This window comes from Somniosus microcephalus, chromosome 7 (genome assembly GCF_052327205.1).
Source record: "Somniosus microcephalus isolate GS21.2 chromosome 7, FLI_Smic_1.0, whole genome shotgun sequence".
Classification (NCBI taxonomy): Eukaryota; Metazoa; Chordata; class Chondrichthyes; order Squaliformes; family Somniosidae; genus Somniosus; species Somniosus microcephalus.
The window spans coordinates 259,942,562-259,963,728 of NC_140993.1; the positions used below are offsets into that span (position 1 = coordinate 259,942,562).

The 21,167-nt window shown below is 44.5% G+C and overlaps 1 protein-coding gene across 4 annotated transcripts in view; it reads right to left on the reverse strand.

Annotated features, from left to right (window-relative positions):
• The window catches only part of znf407 (zinc finger protein 407), a 659,746-nt gene that overhangs the window by 256,741 nt on the left and 381,838 nt on the right, over positions 1 to 21,167 (reverse strand). For all 4 annotated transcript variants that reach the window (XM_085993655.1, XM_085993656.1, XM_085993654.1 and 1 more), the window contains one exon: positions 487 to 665. In XM_085993655.1, the coding sequence (XP_085849781.1) occupies positions 487 to 665 (179 nt within the window). The remainder of the gene's footprint in view (positions 1 to 486; positions 666 to 21,167) is intronic.

The following is a 21,167-nucleotide window of genomic DNA, read 5'->3' on the forward strand; positions in this document are numbered from 1 at the left end:
TTGCCACCTGGGGTACACAGGTAGTCTGGTGGAACCATGGAGTAAATTCATGGCCCTGACGTGCTATCCTAAAATCAAGATCTAACATGTCAACAGTGAGATCATTACTACCCTGATATGTCGCTTGCATGCCAACTGTGTAGGGTTGCCAACCCTCCAGGATTGTCCTGGCGTCTCTGGGGATTAGGGATTCATCTCCTGGGCGCTGTTGCAAGCAAAAAAAAACCAGGAGAAAAATCATTGGGGACCATGTGTGTGTTTCCCCCACCCGCCCCCCCCCATTTTCTTTGAACACTTTTGGTTATTAGTTGTAAACATATTGCAGATGGGGGAGGGGGAAAGGTCGTGAGACTGGGCCAGGCAGTTGGAGGTGTGAGGTCATGCGATGAAACCTCCAGGAACAGCAACCCTACGATTGGGTGTCCCGAACATCGGTAAGCAGTCTCGAGGAAGAAGGATTAGAACTCAGAATAAAGCAAGTCTTACCTGCATGCAAATAAGCCAGATCTGGATTCTCGATATCTGGATGAAGCTCCTTGAGATGGTTGCGGAATTCTAATGGGATATTGGTTCCATACTCGCACTTTGGGCAGTTGTACATCTGCACTCCCTCGTGTTTGCCAGTGTGTAGGATATGCTTGCGGATATTCTCTGCACAGTTCGACCTAATTGGTTTTTTCAAAAAGAATATTTCATCAGTTTCAGCACGTTTTTAATGGTAGCCTTAATGTTTTAATTCTTTCCAGAGGATGTAAGTCTTATACAGGAAACTTTTTTTTACCCGGCACGGACGGGACTGACGTGGTGCCGGTTCATCAAAAATTCCGGAAAACCGAACACTGTAGTAAAAGATAGGGAGAGCGGACAGCTCCGTATAAAGCAACAAACCCTGTTGCTTAGCAACAACTGTAGAACAATGGCCACAAGTTTCAAGCGTCTCTGTAGCTTAGCAACAGCTGCAGCCACACCCTTGCACAGCACAGATGGAAGGCGGCAAATACAATATGAAGTAAAACCTACTCCTGAATTTTGCCGGTTAACCGAGATTTCTGGTTATTTAGGTGCCGGTAAATCGAAAGTTTCCTGTAGATAATTCAGCACTTAGAATCTTTAGCAAAAATAGTCTTATTAAAATGAAAATCTAAGCTACTGCAATTTTTGGATACTAAGGGAATCGAGGGATATGGGGATAGTGCAGGAAGGTGGAGTTGAGGTAAAAGATCAGCCATGATCTTACTGAATGGCGGAGCAGGCTCGAAGGGCTGAGTGGCCTACTCCTGCTCCTATTTCTTATGTTCTTAAGCAAGGCACAGAGAAAGATCCAAAGGGACATGAGGTGAAATAACTGAAGCTGAAGGAGGGAGGGCAATTATTACACTCGAGTCGCATAAATATCCAGCTCATGTTGACTATGAGGCTAGTGGTACTGCAACTATTAGTCATGTTTAGGTTTGCATATATTGTTACAAACTGAAAGCCTGATAAAAGAGGAGGTCATTAAAGAGTGAATGCAACATTGACAATGAAAGTAACAATTTGCATGTCAACATATGCTTCAAGAAAAATAACTGATTTTAAAACTTTAAAGGAGTGCATTTTTAAGAGGGAAAAAATAGAAGAGTCGTTGAATATTTTAACATGGTTCTGCTTTAACTTTACACTCCCATTTTATCCTCTCCCCAGCAAAGATTGTTCTCTATCCAAGATGTTAGGTTGGGTGTGTGTCATGGAGCTTGACTCTGATTGCTCTTGCAGTTACTGCGTGATCCTATTTTACCTCAGATACTGAATAACCTCCTTAATGCCTGACCCTCCACCCAGTGGCTTAGTTGGGAACTATCCGATCAAAGCAAACAACCTGACGTATCAGATACTTCCGAGACTCGACCTTCTGCATCTGAAGTTACAAGTACTTGACCCTTTGATCTGCTGGGGCCATTTCAAGCTTTTAATTCGTCAACCCACTATTTGTTGGAATGCCACACTTAATTCCGGACTTAAGCCCAATTTAAACAAATCCAGGGCAAGTAAATTTTTCAAGATCGATTAGTATTTTAATGCTAATAACCAAACATTGTGTATTAGAATATTAAAACTAAAATGACTGTAAGACCACAATGACACTGATAAAGTCCCAGTGTTTTTTTCTTCTTAATCTGTAGCCATATAGCATAAAGGAAATAATAATAATACATACATAAAATGCATACTTAATAATAACATAAAAAGTGTTGTTTTACAGTGTCCATGCATAAACCAGCAAGACAGGAATTTTGTTGTAACTGGAACAATCCGGAATGAAGCTGATTAACTTCTGTCATGATGTCTCTAATTTGTGATAGCTTTTTATATTCTTTCCTCATTATGTCTTTTGCCTCTGAAGTAAGCCCAGTGCTCGGTTAAAAAGGCCTAATCTCGGATACCCTTTCTCAAACAATAAGGTATGGCGCTATAAGCTTGCAGATATCTCCGTGGAGGCCATCAATGGCGTTCCTAGGCTGCTTTTCCTGTAAGTTTCTTTGAGACGTACAGGAACAGACCCCTCTGCACCCCCCCCCCCAAAACAAATTATGCTCCCTCCCTTCTGCTGAATTGACCAAGACTGCCAAAGATTTATGAGGCGGCAAGATAGACTTTCGCCAAGAAATTCATTTAAGAATGCATGGCACAAGAATGCTCAGGAAGGTTGTGTTCTAATCCTGCAGGGTTAATCTCGGAGGGACAATTCTTGCTGCTGATGTGCCATGATTTTCTCCCTAATAGGCAGAACCAAGAATTTTGACCCACAGCACCTTTGGTGTTTGGCAGCAGGTTCTACCGTAACGTGCATCAAACTCCTTCGCTAGATACCAGAGACGATATCAGCAGCCACATCCAGAGAGGAGGACAAGGAAAAATAGTCAAATTTAAAAACGGATTTTATAAATGTGTGCTGTTTATCATGTGTGAGTATGTGTGTGTGTATCTGTACTCTGCTGCCCTGTATCTTAACTCGCACCAAGTCTCGTTCACCCATCGCCCTTGTGCTCGCTGACCTACATTGGCTCCCAGTCAAACAACGCCCCAATTTTAAAATTCTCATCCTTGATTTTAAATCTCTCCATGGCCTCACCTTTCCCCATCTCTGTAATCTCCTCCTGCCCTACAAGCTTGCGCGATCTCTGCACTCCTCTAAATCTGGCCTCTTGCGCATCCCTGATTTTAATCGCTCCATCAGTGGGGCCGTGCTTTCAGCTGCTTTGGTCCGAAAGTGCTGGAAATCCCTCCCTAAACCTCTGTACCTCTTTCTCCTCCTTTAAGACGCTCCTTAAAACCTACTTCTTTGATCAAGCTTTTGGTCCCCTGTCCTGATATCTCCTTCTGTGGCTCAGTGTCAAAAACGTTTTTATTGATAACGCTCATTAAGTGCCTTGGGACGTTTTGCTACGTTAAAGGCACTATATAAATGAAAGTTGTTGTTATTTCACAAAGTTAACTATTTCCTAGGGATCCTAGGAATACAAAAATGTGAACAAAGTACAAGAACTGGAGAATAATTTACAACTAATGTTGCTTGGTTACAGGAGGCATACTACAGTCAATGCTGTATTCTAATCACATACCGCACTGTAACATTGGGCAATTGCTTCCCAGCTTCACTCTCGTGTGTCCTCATTGCATAATGCATGAGGCTAGCAAAGGCTGCCTAATATATAAACGTATTTTTCGCTGGTTAACGGACTTATTTGGGAGAATGAGTCATTCCTGTAAAATATTTTGAGCACACTTATAGCGTAGCTCGCACACTGCTACTGTAGGATGAACTGATTCTTTTAAAAATACAAGCTGTACTGTACATTATACATTCCACTGCACAGCTCCAGCCTCCTCGCATCTAAACAAAAGTCAAACACTCAGCAATTTCCAAAATTCAGGGGAGGATTCAAGGGCAGTGCAAAATGCAGGTGATTGCTATAGCCTGCTCATCCTTTAGAAACCTATACTGATAGATCGCAACAAATAGTGTAAGTTAGTTCTTGCATTACAAAGTGTGGCTTCATTGCATGATGCATCAATACCCAATATTCCAGTATAAACTGAAATAAAATAACTCTATATAATAACTTGTATTTATATAGCGCCTTTAACGTACTAAAACATCCCAAGGCACATCACAGGAGCTTCATCAGACAAAATTTGAATATAGCATTAAAATGAACTGGTAAGTATAAAAAGGATAAAGGAAAAACCCTCAAGAAAGGTCGTATGATAGATAATATGTATTTAAAAGCGTGCATGGGAGGGACGGGGAAAGAGGTGATTAAACAAACGTCTAACTATGTTAATAATGAATGCGTTATACAGTAGCACCTATGATGGTTCAAAGGCAAAATACTGCGGATGCTGGAAATCTGAAATATAAACAGAAAATGCTGGAAATGCTCAGCAGGTCAGGCAGCATCTGTGGAGAGAGAAACAGAGTTAATGTTTCAGGTCGATGGCCTTTTGTCAGAACTGGAAAATGTTAGAGGTGTAATAGGTTTTAAGCAAGTACAGAGGCAGGGAAAGTGGGAAGAAAAAGAACAAAAGGGAAGGTCTGTGATAGGGTGGAAGGCAGGAGAGATTAAATGACAAAAAGGATGATGGAGCAAGGCAAAAGGAGGTGGTAATGGAACAAGTTAAGAAACAAAAGATGGATCTAGAGGAGGTGTAAATGGCAACAGCAGAATCATTACCAGCACCTGCTGTCTGAGAAAATGGGAGCAGAGGTTATGATCTCAACTGTTGAACTCGATGCTGAGTCCGGAAGGTTGTAAAGTGATGGGTCAGTTGGTAGATGCTTGATGTGATGAGATTATTCAGCCGCACAGATCAGCAAAGTTTTCTGCTGTCAGTGTGGTGGTTGTAGGGGGTGCTGTGGTTGGCCTCAGTTCCCCTGGGATGTTGAGGTTTACCACTCCCGACAGCTATCCAGTGACACCCGCTGGAAAACGCATGTGTACACGGACATTTGGGCAAAGGCAAGGTCAGACGTGGCTGACATTTGCCCAAGGTGGAGTAGCTTACCCATGCTCATGGTGCAGGCCTGAGGCAGGAATAATGACCATATGGATGAGTTAGCAAAGAGTGGCTAGCAACAAGAACAAGTTGTATTTATATAGCGCCTTTAATGTAGTAAAACGCCCCAAAGCACTTCACAGGAGCGTTATGAGACAAAATTCGACACTGAGCCACATAAGGAGATATCAGAACAGGTGACCAAAAGCTTGGCCAAAAACGTAGGTTTTAAGGAGCGACTTAAAGGAGGAGAGAGGTGGAGAGGTTTAGTGAGGGAATTCCAGAGCTTAGAGCCCCGGAAGCTGAAGGCACAGCCGCCAATGGTGGAGCAATGGAAATCGGGGATGCGCAAGAGGCCAGAATTGGAGGAACGCAGAGATCTCGGAAGGTTGTAGGGCTGGAGAAGGTTAGAGAGAGAGGGAGGGGGGCGAGGCCATGGAGGAATTTAAACACAAGGACGAGAACTTTAAAATCGAGACATTGCCAGACTGGAAGCCAATGTAGGTCAGCGAGCACAGGGGCGATGGGTGAGAGGACTTGGTGTGAGTTAGGAAACGGGCAGCAGAGTTTCGGATGAGCTCAAGTTTACGGAACCATTGAGCCATACCCTATTATGACAGTGCCTGCAAGAGAGCAATGGATATAGTTGGAAGGAAAAGAAAATGCAAGATAATAATATAATAATAATAAACTTTATTGTCATTGTTAGTGCACAAGTGCAGTACAACGAAATGTAGGCTTGCAGCCCCCGAGAGTGTACATTTAGATTAAGACATTTAAACATTCAACATTCATTTGGCTTGTAATAATTAACATAAACATAATAAAGTGCATTGGCAGATGTGCAGGCTTTAGAGTTTATTTGTGGAGTTCAGTAGGATGACAGCCCTGGGAAAGAAGCTGTTCCTAAATCTGGTCGTTCGGGTGCGAATGCATCTGTAGCGTCTCCCAGATGGCAGGAGGGCGAACAGACTGTGGCTGGGGTGGGTAGGGTCTTTGATGATGGTCCGTGACCTCCGTAAACAGCGTTTCTGGTATATGTGCTCTATGGTCGGTAGCCGGGTGCCGGTAATGCGTTGGGCAGTTTTGACTACCCGCTGCAGGGCTTTCCGGTCATAGGAGCTACAGCTGCCATACCATACTGTGATACAGTTCGTCAGGATGCTCTCTATTGTGCAGCGGTAAAAGTTAGAGAGGATCAGGGGTGACAGGTTACATCCCTTCAGCCTCCTTAGGAAATATAGGCGCTGCTGGGCCTTCTTCACCAGAGGTATTGAGGGACCAGGAGAGGTCTTCCGTGATGTGGACTCCGAGGAACTTAAAGCTGTCCACCCTTGACTTTAATGAAATAAGGGTACAAAATAGAGTAGGAGATAAAGTTTGCCCCCAGAACATAAATTGCTCGAGTTCCAACGGGCAGCAGCTAAATAAAAGAGATCATCCAAGGTCAGATATTGATTCTTTTTATTTGGCCTTTTTGAAAAATCTGCACAGCTTATATTTTCATGTACATTGGCATTTTAACGTGTACACGATAAACTGCATTTTCACATCAGGAGGACAAAGATGCTTTAAAAAAAAAAAATTGTAGTACGCATGAAGGAGTGGTTCATTTTCCTTCTCTCACACTCCCCCAAAAACAGAAACAGAGAAATCAACATTGCTTTTGTAAGCTAAATAGCGAATTGCTGGTGATAACTGTAGGAGAGGACGAAGGTCGGCATTAAGTGATGCTGCAGCTTAAACAAGATGCATAATATTGAGCGCAGACACTCTCCTTAGCAATGTTACAAGCTGAAGCAGGCTAACCCAGTGGGAACTTTGCAGCGATGGTCTACAGTAAGATACTCTACTTGAAATGGACTGCAAGAAAGCTTACTCAGCTTCCTTCTTGTCAGAAGTAAAATGAGCTTTAAAAATGGTTGATCTTCATTCACGCTCAGAGACCTTGAATACAGCAGTACAATAGCCTGTGGCAGATTGGTAATGCAAAACGATAAGTAGATTAGTAAAACGAAGACACACAAAAATGGATTCAGAGGATAAATGGGAGAAAAACTATTAAAATGCCACACTAACTACAAAACAAAAAAAAACCCTCATGAATGTAAACATTGGATGTAACCAGTAGACACATAGCCGAGGTAAAAAAAAAAAGTGGATTCCACGGCTCATTTCACCCAGTAAACTATCAAATGGTATTTGATTTTGTTCAAAATTCGCAAAACAAATTGGTGCAATATTGTCAGCTGTACCAGCTCAGCCTAACAAGGAACATATCCATAACGTACAGACTGGCAAGAAAACAAATTGATTTTACGATTTGTAAAACACATGGGGTACAAATGATAAACCTGAGAGATATTAAAGCATTATTTCCTGATGCGCCATTGGAAGTAACACGCTAAAAACAATTGCTTTGTGCCTTCATAGTAATTTTTTTTTTAAAGCTCTTGTAGTGTTGACATCGCCGGTGTCCAGTTTATAATTAGTATTTTTCCTTCTTTTTTTGGCAAGTGTTCTTTCGCATCATCTCTGCTAAGAAGTGCGCGCACATTCTATGCAAATCCAAAAAAAAAGTATGGCTTCATAACTTTTAGAAAGGCTTCTGTGAAATGATTGCGAAAAATCCAGAGGCCACCAGGCTTCACAACATAAAGCTGAATAATGCATGACTGCTTCATAAAAAGCCGATGCAGTCATTTAAAAATGTCCCGTACAGTTTCAGAAACTTGCACGATGTTCATCTTTTGTCCCTTGGAACTCTTACAAATGTCTTTTTTTAACGGAATATATGATGTTCCCGAAAGACATTTCCCCATTTCTATTCTCTTCAACTCCTGTGAGCCCTTGTTCTGCGTGATAAGGCAATCTCCTTGGGGATCTGAGCAGTGTCGTTTCTGCACCACGAGTGACAAGGACTCGACTTGAATAACTGCTGTGCGCAGGTTGTAATTATGTCAGCCGGAGCGTTGAACAAGGGGGCTGATTAATGCGAGCCCCTGCCCAGGGATAGTCCCCCATCAAAACCTTACCACAGACCAGCACTAGGGATGGGTTAAGGTGGAAAGGAAAGAATTTAAAAAAAATGCAGCACCTACATGATAGATGAATTGCTGCAACAGTCTTCAGGCAGATGTTCATGGACAATATAATATACAATTACTAGCCCTTATCACCTTTCCTGGCACAATAAAAAAAATCAGACTACTACAGCTCATGTGAGTGAAAGCAACATTAGTTTCCACCATACAGTAACAACTCACCTAGCATGTCAAACAACTAGTATTCCCTGACTCAATTTGGGAAACATACTCGCAACAGTGAGAATTTAAGGATCAATTTAATGAATGCAGATCCTGTTTTATCTGAATCCAGAGATCGATTTGCAAATTTGATTTTGAATGGAGACAAGATAGATTGTCTTTGGCTTCTTTAAGAATGACAGATAACTAAAGCAAAAAAAAAAAAATGGTAAAATTACACAAAGCAGCAGCTGAGAATAATAACTGTTTAACATAAATCACTGTGGGGCAATCAGCCAGGCACACTGCTCCCATCCTACTAATTCCGCATAAAGTACTCAAATACTTACCAATGTGGAATGCCATCTAGTGGGAAGCAAGTCCACAAAATGTGCTCCAATAATAATTGGGAGATCTGTGGTTGGGCTAGGTATATTTATTCTTTAACAATAAAATGTTCTATTCGAGACTACGGGCAGTTATGTTTAACACCCTGCCCCCACTCCCGCCCCTCCCCCCCACCGCCAAATTTTCTTCTTTCTTCTCTGAAACTACATTGTGCAACAACAACTTGTATTTATATAGTGCCTTTAATGTAGTAAAACATCAAGTCGCTTCACAGGAGCGTCATCAAAGGTTGACACCGAGCCACATAAGGAGATATTAGGACAGTTGAGGTAGGTTTTAAGGAGCGTCTGAAAGGAGGAGGGAGAGGTGGAGAGGTTTAGGGAGGGAATTCCAGAGCGTAGGGCCTCGGCAGCTGAAGGCACGGCCACCAGTGGTGGAGCGATGAAAATTGAGAAATGCGCAAGAGGTCAGAATATGAGGACCGCGGAGATCTTAGAGGCTTGTAGGCCTGGAGGAGGTTAGAGAGATGGGGAGTGGTGAAGCCATGGAGGGATTTGTACAATTTTGAAATCGTGGCGTTGCCAGACTGGAAGCCAATGTAGCTCAGCTGGCATCGGGGTGGTGGGTGATCAGGACATGGTGCGAGTTAGGATAGGAGCAGCAGCAAGAGTTTTCGACGAGCTTAAATTTACGGAGGGTGCAAGGTGGGTGGCAGGCCAGCCAGAAGAGCAGTGGAATAGTGCAGGGACATAGGTACATGTATGGTGGCAACCCCCCACTTCCTTCCCTAAATGGCTATGTGTCATGTGTGGACCCAGGCAGGAGTGTCATCGTGCTATTCAACCACATGGGACATCACAGCTAACCCTATGTGCTTCTCAGAGAGGGGTGGTGGGGCGGGGGGGGGGGGGAGTGGAATTACTGAATAGCGATCAGGAGCAAGGACTTTGCCTGATTTGTTATCCCCAAACATAGCCCCAATAGATAGGATTCAGCTGACGCATCACAAACCAAAGACCAAATCTGCAACCTTCCTGGCTACTTTGGTTCAATCCATGAGGGAGCAAAAAAAAAGTCTGAAATATTTCTTCGAACCACATCACTTACTGCTGATAATACAGGAAATTGAACTTTCCCTAAAAAATCAGTCAACAGCAGTTCCATAACATAACTTACTGCGTCAACATTCTAACCCACTTAAGAACATGAATAAAATGCAGTTGTGAACATACAAAAGAAGTTATCGAGATTCTCTTTTTGCCTGGTGAAACAGAAAAGCCAAACATTAGATTTTCTCTAGAAAAGAGAAGGCTGAGGGGTGAACTGATAGAGGTCTTTATAATTATGAAAGGGTTCGGTAGGGTAGACGTAGACAAGGGGGGAGAAATTCACAATCGCCCCATTTTAGGCGCTAATTTTTAAAAGTTTGAAACGTTAGCGCCAGGTGCTAACGATTTCAAACTTCTGAAAATTTGGTCGTTTGCGCTCTAAGAAGGAAGTGGAGGACTAAATCTGTGGTGTATGTAACCTGTTCCACCTTAAGAGAACTTAAGCCTGTTCCACCTTAAGAGATGTACGACTTTCTCTGGCTGCTGTATACGTAATACCGGTGGTGACCACACCGGTATATAAGCACTGTGTAGTAATATTGTATTCAGTATAGTCCCTACCTCCAACCAGTAAAGACCTGTTGAATTTACTCTTGTAGTCTGTGTAGTAATTATCACTATAACACACAGACTTAACAGTGGCGACGAGTCCGATTCTTACCCTGCGGCAGTTATTTCCACGGCGGCTTCGTCCACAGACAGGACGTCGAAGAGAGGTTTCCACCCTCATCACCCTACTGGAAGACACGTCGAGCGGCAGGCATCGAGAAACCGGAGTGCAGAAGACATCCTGACCTCGAAGCCTCCATCAGCGACTGTCAGCTTCTTCTTTCTACCTCGGTGGTGGGTAAGCCGGGCAGCGACGCGACAGAAAGTCAACCGCGTTGGCTGTACAGACGGGGCTGGGAAGACGGAGGAATAAGGGCGGTGAGATCGATCGCGACCGGAGATAAGGGCCGGGCCGCTTTCGAGCGAGAGGCGCAGCGCGGGGACATCGATCGCGACCAGAGATAAGGGCCGCATTCGGGCTAAAAGGCGCAGATTCTGGGGAAACTGAAGGTGCGAGAGCCGCGGTGAAGCGGAGACAGCGTCGGGGGACGGTTGAAGACCGCCAAGCGCGGGAAAACCGCCATTTTGTGGGCGGAGGACGACGACAAGAGCGGGAAGCCGCCATCTTGGATAACATAAAAATACAATAAATTGCAACGATGCCTAAACATGGGAACATTAATACCTTTGATAGTGACATCGAAGATTGGGCCATGTATGTAGAACGCATACAAAATTATTGTAAGGCAAATAAAATTCCTGATGCAGATAAAGCACTAACATTATTAAATTTAATGGGTGCGAAGACATACGGGCAATTGAAACACCTTGTATCACCAGATGAACCGGCGGATAAGACGTTCGAGGAGATTGTTACTGTCCTGAAAAATCATCTAAACCCCACGCCGCTGATGCTAGCGGAACGATTTAAATTTTACGACAGAAGGCAGCTGCAGAATGAAAGCAATGCTGAATATTTGATGGGATTACGTAAGCTAGCAAAATATTGTCAGTTTGGAACGGGACTGACAGAGGCACTACGAGATAAATTTGTGTGTGGTTTATTTAAACAGGATACACAAAAGCGACTGCTCGAGGAGAATGAGCTGACGCTTGAGAAGGCGGTCACTATGGCAGCAGCACACGAAGCCGCAGCGAGAGGCACGGCAGTAATGCAGCTACGGTCACCGGAACTCGGTACAAACAAATTGGGTTTGCGTTCTGTCAAATGTTATCGTTGTGGAAAGACAACGCACGATCAGAACCAGTGTTGGATTAAAAAGAGGTAGAAGTGGTCCACAAGGGCGAAGAAAGCCAAGTAATGGACTTATATGTGCTACCTGAAGGAGGTCCACCACTACTAGGACGGGAGTGGATTAGGAAAATGAATATGGACTGGCACTCCTTGAAGGCACTAACGGTAGATTCCGGGGAAACAGATGTCAAACCTAAACGATTGTCCAGAATATTGGATGATGCTAAAGAGGTGTTCCAGCAGGGACTGGGAACACTGAGAGGAATTACGGCAAACATCAAGATTGATGAACATGCACAACCAAAATTTTTTTAAGCCAGACCGGTACCCTATGCAATACGACCTACTGTTGAAGCGGAACTGGAAGCACTAGAACGTTCAGGTGTACTGTCTAAGGTAGATTGGAGTGAGTGGGCTACGCCCATTGTTCCCGTTATGAAACGTCCTGCGAGCAACAAGCCAGGAGATCCAGGGAAGGTTCGCATCTGTGGAGATTTCAAAATCACCGTTAATCTGGTGCTTCACACGGTGCAGTATCCGCTTCCACGGATTGAGGATATTTTCGCTTCATTGTCTGGCGGGAAACACTTCACCAAGATAGACCTGGCGCAGGCGTACTTGCAGATGGAGGTTGAGGAAGAGTCACGCCAATACCTCACGATCAACACGCATCGAGGGTTGTACCGGTACAATAGGCTGGTTTTTGGAGTGGCATCGGCTCCAGCAATTTGGCAGAGGGCCATGGAGCAGGTATTACAGGGAATTCCAGGCACACAATGTTACCTGGACGATATTCTGATCACAGGTGATGGTGATGAACAACATCTCGCAAACCTGGAACTGGTGCTCAACAGACTGAAAGAGTATGGACTTAGAGTAAATCGGCAGAAATGTGAGCTCTTCCAGAAGCGGATCTCGTACTGTGGCCATGTCATTGACCGGGAGGGGCTTCATAAGTCTCCTGACAAGATTGAGGCAGTTGTAAAGGCTCCCGCTCCGGAGAATGTCTCTCAGTTGAGGTCGTTTCTAGGATTAATTAACTATTACCATAAATTTCTGCCAAATCTATCCACGGTACTGCACCCGTTAAACGCTCTTTTACAGAAAGGGGTACCATGGGAATGGGGCGAAAACTGTAAGAAGGCATTTCGCAAAAGCAAAGAATTGATCACCTCAGAGGAAGTGTTGGCTCACTTCAACCAGACACTGCCTATTCGGTTGGCTTGTGATGCTTCTCCATATGGTATTGGGCAGTACTCTCACACAAGTTGCCAAATGGCACGGAAAGGCCAGTCGCGTTTGCATCCAGATCATTGACCTCCGCTGAGCGCAGATCGATAGGGAGGCTCTTAGCCTTGTATGGGGAGTGAAGAAGTTTAATCATTACCTGCAGGGCCAAAAATTCACACTTCTGACAGACCATCAACCGTTGGTATCCATTGTTAACCCTAAGAAGGGTGTTTCGGTGATGACAGCGCAGCGTCTCCAGAGATGGTCTCTTTTCCTAGGGGCACATCAATATCAAATAGAATTCAAAGGTACGAAACAGCATGGCAATGCTGATGGGCTGTCGCGCCTGCCACTACCTGAAGAAGAAGACACGACGAAAGTTGACCCTGTTGAGTTATTTCATTCGACCATCATCGAGTGTTTACCAGTCACCAATGCAAGTATTGAAAGAGAAACCAGGAACGACCCGACACTGTCCAGAGTCTACGAGGTGACAGTGAAAGGATGGCCAACACGGGGTGATCCTCTGTTACCGGCATTTTCGGCAAGGCGAGACCAGCTGTCCGTCTGCCATGGTACCTTGATGTACGGGACAAGAGTGATTATTCCTCCCAAGTTAAGGGAAAGAGTTTTAAACGAACTGCATGAAGGTCATCTGGGGGGAGTTAAAATGAAAAGTCTTGCTAGGGCTTATGTATGGTGGCCGGGTATTGACCAACAGATTGAGGAGTTAACGAAAAGCTGCGCTGGGTGTCAAAAAGTGCAAAATGCACCTCCGATAGCACCGCTACACCCATGGGAATGGCCTTCAGCCCCATGGCAATGCGTACACATTGACTTTGCTGGTCCATTCATGGACTCCATGTTCCTAATCGCGGTGGACGCACATTCCAAATGGCCAGAAGTCATCAAGATGAATACCACTACTTCAGAAAAGACAATTGCGGTGTTAAGAACAATATTCGCAAGGAACGGATTGCCAGAACAGATCTGTTCGGACAACGGACCACAGTTTGTATCGGAAGAATTCCGACAATTCTTAAAGAAGAATGGAGTAAAACATTATACCTCTGCCCCATATCATCCGGTGACAAACGGGTTGGCTGAAAGATTTGTCCAGACATTCAAAAAGGCAATTAAGGCCATGAACGATGATCAGATTCCGCTGCAACACAAGGTCGACAAGTTCCTGATGTCATATCGAAACGCCGAGCATGCAGTGACTAACCAAAGTCCTGCCATGATGTTTTATAACAGGAGGTTGCGGTCCAAGTTGGACTTGTTAAAACCAAATGTGCGGAGGGAAGTGGAAAACAAACAGTTTCGGCATATTAACAACAAGACCACTCAAACTTTCGACGTAGGACAACCAGTGTTGGCAAGGGGCTATGGAAACGAAAAATGGCAGTCCGGAACAATTCGGGCCAGACAAGGACCTCTGATGTACACAGTAGATATTGGTCATAATGTGATAAGGCGTCATGCGGATCAACTGGTAGAGTCGAGAGCAAGGGTTGAACCCATGGTTGTGACAGAGACAACTGTGGAAGGCGTTAATGAACCTGAAGCATCTACCTCGGCAGGGAATGTACTTGATGATGATGACACCCAATACATTGGAAACCAAATAGAGGAGGCACCTCAACAACAAGAATCAGAGACTACTGAGAGGCGTTATCCAAGCCGCATCAGAAAGCCTCCTGAGAGACTGAACCTTTGAACTGTTATACCTGAAGTTATATATGTATATATGTTATTATGTTATGTTAAATGGGGATATGACTGTTAAGCTAAAAAGGGAGGATTGTGGTGTATGTAACCTGTTCCACCTTAAGAGAACTTAAGCCTGTTCCACCTTAAGAGGTGTACTACTTTCTCTGGCTGCTGTATACGTAATACCGGTGGTGACCACACCGGTATATAAGCACTGTGTAGTAATATTGTATTCAGTATAGTCCCTACCTCCAACCAGTAAAGACCTGTTGAATTTACTCTTGTAGTCTGTGTAGTAATTATCACTATAACACACAGACTTAACAAAATCAAGCTCCACTTCCTTCTTGGAGCGCAATCGGCAGTAGGCGGGGTGGAGACTTCAGCAGCGCTGCACACTGGGCCATGCGGCGCCACCGCGTTCAAAGACTCCTTCCCTCCCTTAAAGGGAAAGGCCAGCGCTGCAGGCTCTGCAATGGAAAAAGTACCGACCTGGACCACCAAGGCAGCTACGATCCCCCGCGATCAGCCCGGCACTCAAGCAGAGTGCCTTGCCAGACTGATCGATTGCGGGCAGGAACCCGCGAAAAAAAGCAGACCAAGAAAGGTAATTTTTTATTTACTTACCTCGGCCACCTCGCCTTTAATCATCCGCCCCCCCCCCCCACCCCCCTGAAGCGGCCAGCCGCCCGATGCACGCCTCCTGCAGCTGTCGGTGTTTTCGCCCGGCGCTGCTGCAGGGGGCGGAAGTCAATTTCAGGTCCAGGGCGCTACCGGGGCGATGTGCACGGTGATGATGTCAAGATCTCCGGGTGAAGGAGATCGGGTCGCAACGCCACAAAACTCCCGCCGAATATGGCAGGAGTCGATGTCAGCGCCGTGCCCGGTCGCAAAGCCATTTGCACCCCGCTAACGGCAGGCACATAGGCACCCAATGTCGCCCCCAAGATGTTTTCACCCGTGGGGGAGACCAAAACTAGGGGCCATAAATATAAGATAGTCACTAATAAATCCAATAATTCAGGAGAATCTTCTTTACCCAGAGAATGTGGAACTCGCTACCACATGGAGTAGTTAAGGCGAATAGCATAGATGCATTTAAGGGGAAGCTAGATAAACACATGAGGGAGAAGGGAATAGAAGGATATTCATACAGCGATGTATGAGGAAAGATGGGAGGAGGCTCGAGTGGAGCATAAATGCCAGCATGGGCTGGTTGGGCCGAATGGCCTGTTTCTGTGCTGTATATTCTATGTAATACCTTTAAAATGTGCAAGAATTTACAATCTCATTTATACATGACTAAGTTTAATATATTATTTCAGTCTTCAAGCTAAGCTTAAAGTTAATTTTTGGGGGGGGATGGAAAAAGAGAGCAGACAAAAAAAAAAATCAAAATCAAATCTTCATTCTATTTAAATTGTTGTCATGAGTTGTCATTTATTGATGCATCAAGTGTTTTTGCATGCTAGAGCGAGTAATGTGTCACTGGACAATGAAAATGTGTTGTGTTACAACAGCAAGCTCTGCTTAGACACATTCCTTCAAGTAAAATGAACTGAAATGTGTCATTCTTGTGTGAAAGTTATAGGCAAATACGGTGGGAGTTAGGAGGAGGTAGACAGCTGTGTGTGCGCATCCGAGAATAGCAACGGCTTACTGACAGAAAGAAACACATCATCGGATAAAGTGGACGTACTGATGAAGAAGCAATGGGAAAAAGGTGGCGAGAAGGATTAAAAAAAAAAATGTGTTCTTCTGCTGTGGGCGATACGGACAACGGAGCATTTATTGCCTCCCCAAGTTGCCCTGACGCTTTAAGAATCAACCATTTGGTGTTATGCGCAGATCGGGTAGAGGGCGGCAGGTTACCATTCTCTGAAAGAGCCAGTTGGGTTTTTATAACTTTGTAGTGTCAGTCGTGGCTCAGTGGGTAGCACTCTTGCTTCCAAGTCAGAAGGTTGTGGGTTCAATCCCACTCCAGAGACTCGAGTATGAAAATCTAGGCTGACACTCCCAGTGCAGTGCTGAGGGAGTGCTGCACTGTCGGAGGTGCCATCTTTCGGGTAGGACGTTAAAACAAGGCCCCTTCTGCCCTCTCAGTTGGACGTAAAAGATCCCATGGCACTATTTTGAAGAAGAGCAGGGGAGTTCTCCCCGATCTCCTGGTCAATATTTATCCCCCAATTAATATCACTAAATAAAATTCTGATCTGATCGTTATCACATTGCTGTTTGTGGGAGCTTGCTGTGTGCAAATTGGCTGCTGTGTTTCCTACATTACAACAGTGACTACACTTCAAAAAGTACTTCATTGGTTGTAAAGCGCTTTGGGACGTCCTGAAGTCATGAAAGCGCTCTAGAAATGCAAGTCTTTCTTTTTAATATTGAGCTCCGCATTCCGTGGCCTGCTCGCAAGTGACCAGATTTACTGAATTAAATTTGGCAGTGAGATTTGAACTCACATCCTCTATTAGTTCAATATTATAACCACTAGACTACTGTACCCAATGACTTCAGAAGATATAAGCACAGGCGAGAGTTTGCTTGCTCGTATTTTCTGGTTGCAAAAATCACAGGGCCAGGTTCTGAGCACTCAAATACTTGAAACTTGAGTTATGCCCATCTGAAATGCTGGGGTCATGCGAGACTTGGGAGGTTTTATAAATCTCAGGTTGGTCAGAAATGTTCTTTCCACCATCTACAAAGCACAAGTAAGGAGTGTGATGGAATCCTCTCCACTTGCCTGGATGAGTGCAACTCCAACAACACTCAAGAAGCTCGACACCCTCCAAGACAAAGCAGCTCGCTTGATTGGCACCACATTCACCACCTTAAACATTCACTCCCTCTACCACCGGCGTACCGTGGCTGCAGTGTGTACCATCTACAAGATGCACTGCAGCAACCTCCCAAACCCACGACCTCTTCCACCTAGAAGGACAAGGGCAGCAGGTGCATGGGAACGCCACCACCTCCAAGTTCCCCTTCAAGTCACACACCATCCTGACTTGGAAGTATATCGCCGTTCCTTCATCGCCGCTGGGTCAAAATCCTGGAACTCCCTCCCTAACAGCACTGTGGGAGCACCTTCACCACACGGACTGCAGCAGTTCAAGAAGGCAGCTCACCACCACCTTCTCAAGGGCAATTAGGGATGGGCAATAAATGCTGGCCTTGCCAGTGACGCCCACATCCAATAAACGAATAAAAAAATAATGATCACCAAATATGCAAATATTTCTAAGTTGATTTGAACAGAGGAAACTTAGAGGGGAAAATAGGACATTCCATAGTTATCCACTGAACATAAAAATAAATCTGCTGGTCAAAGAGCTGTTAGTGCTGGGAAATGGAACATTTTCTCCAATTTTCGTATTTAAAATTAGCATTAAGCATGGTTAAGATGCAGAAAGTAAAGCTCCCTCTATACTGTTTGTCAAAGCCAAGTCTAGGTAAAGTACAACCTACTGTACTAGTGTGACATTTCCATTTTCCACACTAGCCATCCCTGCAGCTTCCCTGGGTGAGACTGTCAATTTACACATGCAGTTTTGTGCTGTGGCTTCACGCTCATTGGAAACGGAAGTAATTCTGTTTAGCAATCCCACAACCCTTCAGAGTGAGGAGACTTTCATTCCATCAGCACGATTAGCAGAAATCTTGATTAGTCTGTGGAATTCTGCACATTTGAGTTTTCTTTGGAAACTGCAAGTCCCAAATTTTCAAGTTTAAAAAAAAAATCGCTTAAACTGACCATTTTCGAAGTTAGGTCCCACTGGGGTTGCCTTGCTAAACTTTTTGATCTTGCACAGAAAAAACTGCCATGGTTGTCACGACATTCGCGCAAGTGTTACAATTTCTGAAAATGGTGGTCCAGGCAATGAGACACCGCAGCATCATAGAGTTCAGTCACACGCATACTTCGAGATGAATACCAAAAAAAAACAGGTGCGTTGAAATTGTGCTGTGCAATATTAGCAACTAAGACATTAATGTAAAATTCCTTTGCCCACAATTTAAAATGCGCTCACACCCTCATTAAAAGCAGACAGAGGAATTTTATACTCGCAAGCTGACACGTTTGTTACTAATATTCGCAGTGCAATTTTACCCCGTTGCTTTCGAGATATCTAATTTGAAATGAATACATGTAAATGTCATGGTTCATAAATTTGTTTGGTTAATATATTACTCTAATATTAGTTTTAACGTTTCCATGTGCTTTTTATTGACAAGATATGGTACATTGATTTTATTGAAAATTAAACACATTTATGCCTGGTACAATTGTCCAACAGACTTCCATCACAAAAATCTCATCAGAGTTTACCAAAATCATTACGAGCCTTGACCCTAGGTGAAGCGTACTGTAATGGCAGGGTGGATGCATTCTGTATTCTGACCATGCTATATATGACCCAGGGTCTGATTACTCTGTTCATTAAACCTTCCAACAAATCAGAAAGGTTGCCAGTGATGATAAATAAAGCTTTACTTGGAAGCTTGAAGTGTTAGACAATCTGTTGATGTATATTTCTGATTGAACGCAAGAGATGCAGCTGTTGAACATACGAACGTTTACGAAAAATGATGGGCAGGAAAAGACCCTCTGGTTCATCTAGCCTGTCCCCTACAGTTGTGATGCCTTGTGCATCACAATACAGACACTCCTCACCCCACCCCACCGGGAGCCATGTGATCTTCTGAGAGGGGCGAAAAACCAGCTAAAAACCCAGGCCAATTAGGGGAAAATATCAGGAAGAGTCCTCTCTGACCCCCTTAAGCAACCAAAACTAGTCCAGACCATCCTCGTCACAAGGTACCTACTCCTTCTACAAGATGATAACCCAACCAGAAACCGGTCCAGCTCTCGCGTGAAGGAGTTCAGTGAATCAGAGTTCACCGCACGAGCCGGCGGCCTGATTCACTGGTCCACTATTCTCTGGGAAAAGAAAAATCTCCCAACATCTAACTTAGTTCTACCCTTACATAACTTATAACAGTGACCCTGGGCCCTCCCTAACCTATTCAGTTGAAAAAGTTGGTCTGCACAAACGCAATTGCTTTCCTTCATCATCTTATAAACCTCGATCAAAAGTCTAGTCTTCTCTAAAGTGTAGAGTCCCAGCCCTTTTAGCCTATCTTAATAACTAAGATGTTTCAAACTGGGAATGAAACTTGTGGCCCTCCTCTGTAACTCTTTCCAAAGCCTAAATATTATCACCATGTGAGGAGACCAAAAATGAACACAGTATTCTAACTGAGGCCTAACCAAGGACATGTACAAGGGCAAAATGACGTCCTTTGTTTTATAGTGAACTGTCCTGTAAATACACCCTGGTAACCAATTTGATTTAGCTAGAGCTTCACGGCATTGGTCATGAACCTCCAGAGATTGATGCACTGAAGTGCCCAGATCTCTTCCATTCACCACTGGCTTTAGTTCTTTTCCCTGAAGGACATGTGTATGTTCAGCATTCACACGCCACACATGCATAACACTGCAATTTTCTAAGTTAAATGTCATTTGCCAATCACAGGCCCAAGCCCCCGGTGTATCTAAATCTGCCTGTAGTAGTCGAGCATCGTCTACTGTCCTGACACTGGTACATATCTTGGAATCGTCAGCAAATTTCCAGATCAATCCCCCAACACCTACATCTAGATCATTAATGCTTATGGAGGGAGTCACAGCACGCAGGGAGGTTCTCTTCCCTTCCCACGGGTGGAAGAGAGATCAACGCAGCCCGGTTGCACATTGCACAGGAGGACACAAGCAGGGATGTGGTCAGGAGGACCAGGCTGCAGTGGCGCAAACCTTTCAATGATCTCAGTAGATCACGAAACGTTACTGCAAAGCCACACTCACCCTCATCCTAGTGCAATCATACCAAGTAACAACACACAAGGGTAGGCACTTGTGTGTTGTAGCCAATGTTCATTTGAAGTTGTTGTTAATGTGCCGTCAAACATTGAAATCTTTATTTTCAACACTTTGCGTTCTTGGGCAGATTTGTGTGCACCTTTGCAAGTGCTTTAGCGAGTTGCAGTGAAAGGTGAGACATAATGGTACCCCCCGCAAAGGCGATGAGTGTGGAAGGAATGGCTTGGTCACTGGAGGGATGCTTTATGGTGTTGGTGTGGGGTGGTGCCAACCTGGCACATCATGTGGCAGCCAGGGTGTACAGCATCAAGTGAAGTAAATCTGGCCGTGGTGAGGTAATTCCTGGACTCCCGGCCAGCAATGTGGTCAGGTGCTGAAGCTCTGTGTCCTGTGCAGCATCAGTTGATTGTGGAGAAGGTTGGTGTTGTTGTTGGTGCTGCTGGTGTGCCTGGTGATGTTGGTGTTGGGGCTGATCGTGGTGGGATTCTGAGGACCAAGGTGAGATAGTTTCAAGGGCATTGATGCTGATGTAATAGCTGGCAGGCGAAGTAGAGATAACAGAAGCGATCTGTCAGTGGTGAGAGAGGTTGTTCCAATGAGGTGACACTGGATACAGAGTTTACTCTAAACACTTGCAACCTGCATAAAACTCAATCTGTCTTGCAAATGCAGTAAGCAACAGCTCCTGACCTTGGAAGTGAACAGCTGTGAGATGGGAGCTTTTATAGCATACTAGCTGGAGTGCCCGGCGGTGCCGAGGGTTTTTTGAGGGCATGTTGTTATGAAAAAAGTAG